The sequence below is a fragment of the Pezoporus wallicus genome, unplaced genomic scaffold (assembly GCF_028554395.1).
Source record: "Pezoporus wallicus isolate ANWC-B61680 ecotype Strahan unplaced genomic scaffold, APGP_CSIRO_Pwel_v1 contig_161, whole genome shotgun sequence".
NCBI lineage: Eukaryota > Metazoa > Chordata > Aves > Psittaciformes > Psittacidae > Pezoporus > Pezoporus wallicus.
The window spans coordinates 8,976,081-8,984,655 of NW_026642654.1; the positions used below are offsets into that span (position 1 = coordinate 8,976,081).

Consider the following 8,575-nt stretch of genomic DNA (forward strand, 5'->3'; position numbering starts at 1 on the left):
TGTGTGTGTGTGATTATTAGCTCTCTGCTGTTAGATGGTTTGTATCAAAGTACATATTCAGGAGAACTGCAAAACAAGTCTGCTCTTTGCAATTAACCAGGGGCTGCATGTCATTTGTGCTATGACCTTTTTTTTGTTAGTTGACCTTAAACGTAGCATAAGTAAACAATAAAAGTCCTTGAAACTAAACATCTGAAGCTATTCTGCAGTATCAGGCTGCTTTTGGTTTATTCATTAAATTCAATTGAATTTTAATTGCAGTGTTAGATTCACAGCTGGTTAGGCTGGCTAGGTAGAGCAGCAATATCCCGCAAGCAATTCAAATGTGATAGCATATACGCTTTGTGATCGCAGAGACGTGTGCTCTCAGAGAGCAGTGGTAAAGGGCAAAGATGGCCAATAACAGCACTTCATTTCTGTAGTAGCAGCATCTGTTTAAATGATTGAGTGGCATTCACAAGGCTCTTTGGCTTTGCATTCTGTTAGGAGGATTGCAGCTGTAATACAAGGCTGTTTCTGGGAGGCAGGGGGATGCTTCTGAAAGGCTGACTGATTCCTGTCAGCACAGGTGATCCTCTGTGGGTGAAGGAACTCTAAGGTCATCCTCTGAAAACTCAGCTACCCTGTAGCTACAGAATAATGTGCTGCAGTGTTGCTCTGAGAGGAGGGACTGGCTCTGTGAGTGAAGGGAAGAAGAGCTATTCTCAGCCAGCAAAGCACAGTCAGTGGCTCCTGGGTGGTTTGGATGTCGGAGAATGCCTGAATCTATTGTTAAATATTTGCAATGCAAAAGAGAATCTGTGTCTCATGATGTAGGTGACCAGGAGCTTGGGTGTTGCAGTGAGAGGTGAGGTATACAATAATAGATGAGAATCCAGTGTTGTTATAACTCTAGCAATGGGAGATGAAAATTAAAGTGTTCGGAGTGGTGCTTCCATCTGCCTTCTGGTACTCTGGAGAGAATGGGTCTAGGATAGCAGCACAGGAGAGACTGTGATATTAAGGACTGCAGCTTCTTACCTCTTTACACATCTCTAATGAGAATATATATTATTTAAGAATTCAGTTAACAACAAATGGGGAAAGGAAGGCATGGAGCATGGCAAGAGAAACAATGTTGGTAAAAATGTGTGTTTAAGTGCATTTAGATCATACCCAGTAGTTTTACTTTATTTAGAGAAGTACTTAGTGTAGGGTCTGAGAGACTTAGAAATACAGTGAAGTTGACAATAAGAGATACTTTGTCCCTGCAAACAGGGTCTTTAGCACAGACAAGTCAAGCCTTGTCAAGCCACCACTAAAACATAGGCGTGTGCAGACGTGGTATAAAATTATTCCTTGGAGCCTACTACTGCGTTCTTGGACTTCACGTGTGAGGTTGCATATCTAGATGTTAGTAGCACTTAATACTGCCTTTTAAATCAAGTGTGTTCATAGATCCTTACTTTCTTTTTTTTTTCCTTCCAAATTATAGGATTAAAGAGCCCCTTCAGGACAGTGTAATAGCCACCTATGAAGAACATGAAGATAGTGTATATGCAGTTGAATGGTCCTCAGCAGACCCGTGGCTATTTGCTTCTTTAAGTTATGATGGGAGACTTGTTATTAACAGGGTTCCCAGAGCTCTTAAATATCACATACTGTTATGACTTGTTTGGATCGTGGTGGAGTTGTTATGTTGATGTACACAATTGGTAGGTATCGTTTAGGGGTTGGGGTTTGTTTTGTTTTTTTTTTTTCAGGATCTGTTTTTACTAAGTATAAATGATGAAATTTTGTTAATATATGTGCTAATGTAGACACTTTTGTCTTCTGTATTTGCCTTGGAAACTATGATGCATTTTCTGAAGGCTGTTCTAGTTAGATGTTTTGCTGAGGTTTTGGGTTTATTTTGTTTTAGGGGGCTAATCACTTTGTCAACTACAGAGTTTCTGGAGATAATGGGTACTTCCCATACTATCACTATATTACTTCAGCTTTATGCAAATATAGTGCATTACAGAGTTATTATTATGCTGATTTAAAAGTGGAACAATGTAGGGTGCATGGAGTAGAAGTGATCTCATTTACAAGAATAATATTTTCTTTCTGATGTACGCAGCTTTCTGCTCTTAGCTAGGGCCACGTTCTGCTAATGATTCTGGTCATTCTTCAGTGTTTATAAATACAGTTTGGAATGGTCTTTTAAGGCTTTCTTAATTCAGTCTAATATTTTAGACACTTTTTCTACCATTTTGCATATCCTAAGAAGAAATGCTAATTGTGAAGGGGAAACCATCAAAATATATATTGCATTTAAACCTTATGGCTGTATCAACAAAGTACCATCCTGTAATTTGCAAACTAAATGCAATTTTGAGCTGTGTGTTATTGGAATCAGTAGTAGTCTTTACCAAAATCTCTTGTATACTCATGTAATGTATTATCCCACATTTACAAAACTTGTGTGTGCTGTAATATATTTTGAGGGACTCTGGAGCTATGCCATTATTAACCTGAAAAATCTCCTTAATATTTGTAAGTAGTCTCTCTTTCTTACCCTTTTGGCTCTGTGCCATTCTGTAGTAAGCTGACATGATGTAACAGGCTTTTTAACTAAGCACAAAATAACCTTTGCTATATCCTACTCTTTGCAATACCTGCCCTTAGCCATTGGTGACTGTCTTGTTACAGATGCTGAGAACAGGCAGATGCTGCTCTTCAGGAGAATGCAGGGAAATCTTGAAATGGAAGGCATGGTGAAACACGCCTATATGTGCTGACACCCACCCTTCTCTTTGCATAGCTTGCATTAAGATGGAAATTCTGCTGTTTATTCTTTGTGTACTCGGTACACAGCAGTAATTTATTCCCTGTCACCTTTTCATTGCTATTATTTCCCATTAATTTTAGAACCTGGGTATGGGTGGTGGTGTCGGTTACAGTAGCATTGTGTAAGACCACTCTGAAGAAATGGCAATGAATATGGGATGGAAAGATCAATCCCAGCCTCTTCCAGTGATTCATCCTGTTGCTATGGCAACTGTTGGTATTAGGGTTGAGGGACAGCCTGCTGCTCACCTCTGTTTGTCCTCACCCACTCTTGGATCGAAACATGTTCAAATGTGGTTTGTTGTGTGTACACAGCTGCTTCAGTGAGATCACACTTTGAGAGCATGACTGACTGCTGTAAGCCAAAACATCCAGAAAAGATGGAAGTTGACTTCTCTTTTTCTGGCTTTCTTAAAGAGCTTGTTTGGAAGAATTCATAGGAGTGAAGTAATCCAATTAAATCATCTGTATTATTGTTTGTATTTATGTTACAATGCTGCTTTTCTGCTCCAGAATGAATACTTTGTGGGAAATTCTGATGGTCTGATTTTCTGCTTTAAGATTTTAAACTTGTGTTATTTCGAATTGTCTCAGTCTGTAATTAGGCATGAGCTGAGCTATTCACCTGTACACTGGGAGAAAAATTACATTTCCAAACCAGTAGTGCTTCAGTTGTCTATCAAAATCCTTGGCTGGGCTGCAGCTGTATATGTGGAGCTTTCAATCTTCAGACAGCCTTGTTGGTTCTTCATGTTGTGGTGTTGTCCTCCCTGCTCTCTCCACACCCCAAACAACAAAACCGACCATCCAATTAAAAAAAAAAAAAAGGCAACTAAAAAGACCCACCAAAACCCAAACTAAACAAACCCTACCAAAACAAGCACCCATCCTACAGCAGGACTCTTTAAACTTTCTTCACATTAGCAATAAAGGTCTAATGAAACTTTATTGTCTGTTAATGTATAAGGATACCAGTGTGAAGGTGATGGGAAATTACATAAGAGTATGTGGGATTTGATATTTAAAATATAATAAATATGGGACAGCTTTCACACTGTATTTTATGTGGCTGTGTTTCCTTTAATATTGTAAACTTATAAAGGCTGGAAAGCTCTGTAAACAAGTAATACCAAAAAATTTTTTGTATTTTAGTTTTGTAAAATGTGTGTGTTGATAGGGAAGAAGGGAGGGGATGACAACTGGAAAGGAAGGAAGTAGCAGGTTGAATTTGAATGAAATCAAGAGAGCAGGAAGGGTCAAGTTTTAATCATTTTCAGCTGTTTGTAAAACAGGATCTGAGCTATGTGTACAGAACCAATAGCAATATTGAAATGACCTGCAGAAAGGGAAGACTTTTGAAAAGGTTTCATCCCAGGCTGTTAGAGAAAGCAAGCTGCCGTAGGATAAGAGGAAGGGTTCAAAGACGGTTAAATAACTGATTAAAAGATAAGAAATAGGAAGCAGGAATAAATAGTCACATTTCACAGCAAAAAGAAATTGCCAAGGAAGTCTGCAAGGATCTGTGCCTAGGCCTGTGCTTCACAGTATATTCATGACCTTTTGGGTAAAAGGGCTGCATAAAAATGTGTCAAAGTTTGCAGGTACTGTTCAGAGTAGTAAAGATGACTGAAGAATTATGGAAGGGCCTTACTTCACAGAGTGGCTGGATGATAAAACAGTAGGTGAAATTCAGTGCAGGAAATGTGAAGTAGCAGATATGGCAGAAAATAGTAATTTTCTACCAAGATATAGCTATGATTTTGAAGTAAGGTTAGGGTTTTCATAGATTTTGAAAGGTATCATCTTAATAGAGGTTAAAATTGTAATTCAGATGTTGGGAATTACTAAAAAGCAAATAGAGAAGAAAATAAAGCATTGCTGGTCTGTGTGCCTCTTGAATACTGTGTGTAGTTCTGGTTTCTTCCATCTGAAGCCCAGTGTAGTAAAACTGGGAGAGGTTTTAGAGGACGGTGACAGGAATGATGAGTAGCATGCAACACCTGTATGAGGATAACTAAATAGACTGAAAGGCAGGTGGTTGAGAAGAAATGATAAAAGTCCATAAAATCACAAGTGGTAGAGGGAGAACATGAATAGGGAGTGATTGTTCACTGTGTCTCCTGATACCAGAACTAGAGGTTATTAAATGGAATCTGCATGTGGTGGCTCCTGGCATACAAAATGAGGTGCTCTCCACAGGCATGAAGGTGAGCTGTGGCACTCCTCTTTAACAATCCCTTCTCCCTGAAAAAAAAAGCAACACCAAAACACCCAAAGAAACAAACAAACAAAAAATCTCATTAACATTAAAGTTTACATGACCTGAAAGTAACTGAACTGGTACTTGAAAGATGAATCCCTTAAAGGGTGCTGAATATAAAGACAGCACCTCTGGCTTAGAAAATCCTTTTGAACCATGAATCGGTGGACACTACTAAGAGCACTGGCAGAGAATCCCTGTATGTTTGTCCAGTCTTGCCTTACCTCCCTGGACTTTTTGTAAGTCAATCTGGGTAAAAGGGGAGAAATCTGGTGGATCTGTTATCATTGAAAAGTCTATTATGAAAAGCGCAAATTCATTCACAATGGGAGCTGTTTAATCCTTCACAAAGCAAATACCAGAGAGCTTCAACAACTGTTCTGACCATACTGTCAGTTGTGAGTGACAGTTACTTGGATTCGGTTTCCTAGATGGATGCATATTTCTGATCTGTGTTTTAATCATCTATTTTCAGTGTTAATACTATTTGAATATCTTCAACCTATTGTTTGAATGACTTGGATAAATGCTGTACAGTTTTCTGTTACAGTTCACAGGCGCTTCTTGTAAGAAAGAGGGAAAAGCTGCTTTTGTTTTTAAGTCTTCATGCTGCTGTGTTGGTAGGTATTCTGGTTTCTGTTACCGTGTCCTATACGTCAAGGCTCAAATCACAGTTTAAATTCTACAGGTTTTGGGCTGGTCATTGCTGAGGGCTGAGAAGAGCTGTGGATGAAGGCTGAGCATGACTGACATGTTCATATTCATCAGAAAACAGTCTGCTGGAGAGAATGAGGGAATAATTGTTGCACTGCTCCCTCCCTCACTGCTTGTGCATAAAGACATAGGCTGCAGTGAGGAAGCTACCTGAGGTTATTAAGATTAATACTGCTAGAAATTCCAATCAACTCACACAAGGCTGCTCCTCAAGGCTGTCAGATGCCTACTGCCTTCTCTGATTCAGGTGGGGCCACATCAATTTCGAATTTCCCAACAGAGATTGCTATGATTTATGAGTTTAGGAGGCTGATAAATGTGGTTAGTTGAAGTGTTCATGAAATAATTGAATCAGAATAATTTCCATCAGCTGTGCTCAATTTGTTTTCTCCTGTAACCACAGGAGGGTGCAGTTTTGAATTGGGAGCTTCATCTCAAGGATTCCTGTCACAGGAAAGACATTGTGGAACCTGGAATAAGAGCAACTTAATTTTGCTGCCAGGCCTGTATGACAGCCTTATGAGCTGACTTAAGACCCATCAGAACTGGAGAGTAAGTACCTTGCGCTCTTCTGGTAGTGCCCCTGACAGAGACTGAGTCAGTTCTGGTTTATGCATTATGGTATAACATCTGCTGGCAAGAATAATGAGAGTTTTACTATTAGTGTTTTAAAAACACTTTACTGTTTAGTTGGGAGGTTGTTGTTTTTTTTACACTTGCTTGTAGCAAATTATTTTTTTATATGACGAGTTTTATATATTTTTCACTTCCAGGTTGTGAATTTTTCTGGTGTGGTTATCAGCATCAGTTCTGCCCTTACCGTGAAGGGAGTGCTCATGCACCCCTGAAGAGTGTTACGTGAAACTTTTCAAAATAAATTTCTCCCTATGAGTTTATAATTTGTCTGCTGTAACTTTCCTGCGTAGCTGAAAAAGAATCACATTTTGGATGGATTGTCCTAGAAAGCATACTGAATGTAAAGGGCCCTGTAAAACAGGAAGGTGAGCAGGTTAAAGTGTTGTGATGGCTGGTGGAGGTCAGTAGAGAATGGGAAAGCCTAGCAAGCAGAGGTAGGGATGAAGGAGAGCAGGCAAATATTTTCGTGTTGTCATCGTCATGAACAAAATATTTATAATAATCAGAGCTGCAAAGTCAGAGGGGAGGGTATGTGGGAAAAGGCAGTGGTTTGGGTGTCCCCCTGTGCGAGTCAGTTCACGTTATCTTTTGAAATGTGCAAACAGGATACAGGCAAAAAATGAACAGGCTATTAGGCCTAGCACTAGTGTAATCCCATTCTGGTAAGTGAATTTTGCTGGTCAGGAAGTTGTCAGTAGACTGGGGAAGGGTTGTCTTCTGTGCTGCTTGGAGCACAGTTGTACAGTTGCTATCTTCCAGGTCCATTTATCCCATTAGGATTTCTACCTTTGCATTTGGTGTCCTTTCCCTATTGAATTCCTTGAGTTGCTAACATTTCCCGCTGCAGCAGTATTACCTCTCTGTGCAGTTTTATGTTTATCATGTGTGGCTTGTCCCCACAGACTTTTTTACGACCTTTTCTCACAACTCATCAGCTTTTTCAAAAGTCATAAAGTCATACCTATAGCTGGACAGCATGCCAGCTATAGATGACAAAGGGTTGCTGAGAGAGCAGCTTTCTCAGGAGTCCTCCTCTGTGTAAGGTTAAAATGGGCAGGTGTATTCTGTGGTGAGCCAGGTATGTAAGTTGCCAGTAGAGAGGTGCATTACTCTAGATGGTTTGTATCAGCATAGATATCCTGATGATCATATGACATAACCTGGCCTACATGTGAACTGTTCTCTGGGCACCCATGGCTTCTCTGGGCACCCATGACTGAAGAGCTATGGAGGAGGTAATTTTACCATGTGGTGAAGAACGGCCCTACACATGTAGAGGAAGAAATATATCTGCCTGAGCTGTTATTTTCAAAGTTCCCTGGCCTGGGAACCCAAATATTCTAGGATTTTTCATTAACTTAAAGTTTATTTTCTTTTTTATTATTCTTTATCCTGTCCATGATCTTGATTTTGGGGAAGGGGGTGGCAGAATATGGGGGAAACACTAGGATCTGGGAGTGAGGTATTCTGACTGCATAGAAAGATTTGTGACCCTAATGTCAAGTGGTACATGCTTTATAGCCCATTAAAGCAGTTTGTGTGGTGGAGCAGATCAGACTTTGGTGTTTCAGACACATCAAACAGCAGTATTGAGGAAGCAGCTGGTGCACTCAGTTTGTATTGGAAAGTTAGTGATACACTGAATAACAGAGTCCTGTTAAAATTCAGCTACCCAAGTTTGGTGACTTTTCTGTGAGTACATATTAATTCCAGGAATTAATTCCTGGTGGTTCTTTTGTCCCTAATGGTGGTTCTTTTGCTTCCAAATAATTTGGTACCACCCCAACATACTGTAACTTATTTCTGTAAATTTTATAAATGCCTGTTTTGTATAGCTTAAAGAATGTCCTATGGGGTCCAGGATCTCTTAGTGACATGTGCTCAGTATTGTGGCAGCATTATCCTGTCCAGGTGTATAGGATTAGCTTAAGAGAAAAATGTTGCCTAAGGCTTTACCTTCTTCCCTTTTTCACTGTCAGCAGTTAGGAAGATGCTTCAATGAGTAACTCTTACTGAATCTCCTTGCTGAGGTCTCCTTGCCGTGAAATGTAAGCTGTATCAGAGAAGGGTGAGGAGGACATTTTGGAAAATCTGCTGCTTAGTCAGGATGTGCATATAAACTACAGAACATTTTCCAAATCAAATTTGGATTTG

General features: G+C 39.7%; 1 protein-coding gene across 3 annotated transcripts in view; it reads left to right on the forward strand.

Moving 5' to 3' along the window:
- The window catches only part of EIPR1 (EARP complex and GARP complex interacting protein 1), an 82,935-nt gene extending 80,212 nt beyond the window's left edge, over positions 1-2,723 (forward strand). For all 3 annotated transcript variants that reach the window (XM_057431910.1, XM_057431911.1, XM_057431912.1), the window contains one exon: positions 1,475-2,723. In XM_057431910.1, the coding sequence (XP_057287893.1) occupies positions 1,475-1,649 (175 nt within the window). In that variant the 3' untranslated portion in view covers positions 1,650-2,723. The remainder of the gene's footprint in view (positions 1-1,474) is intronic.
- Positions 2,724-8,575: the final 5,852 nt, after the last annotated feature.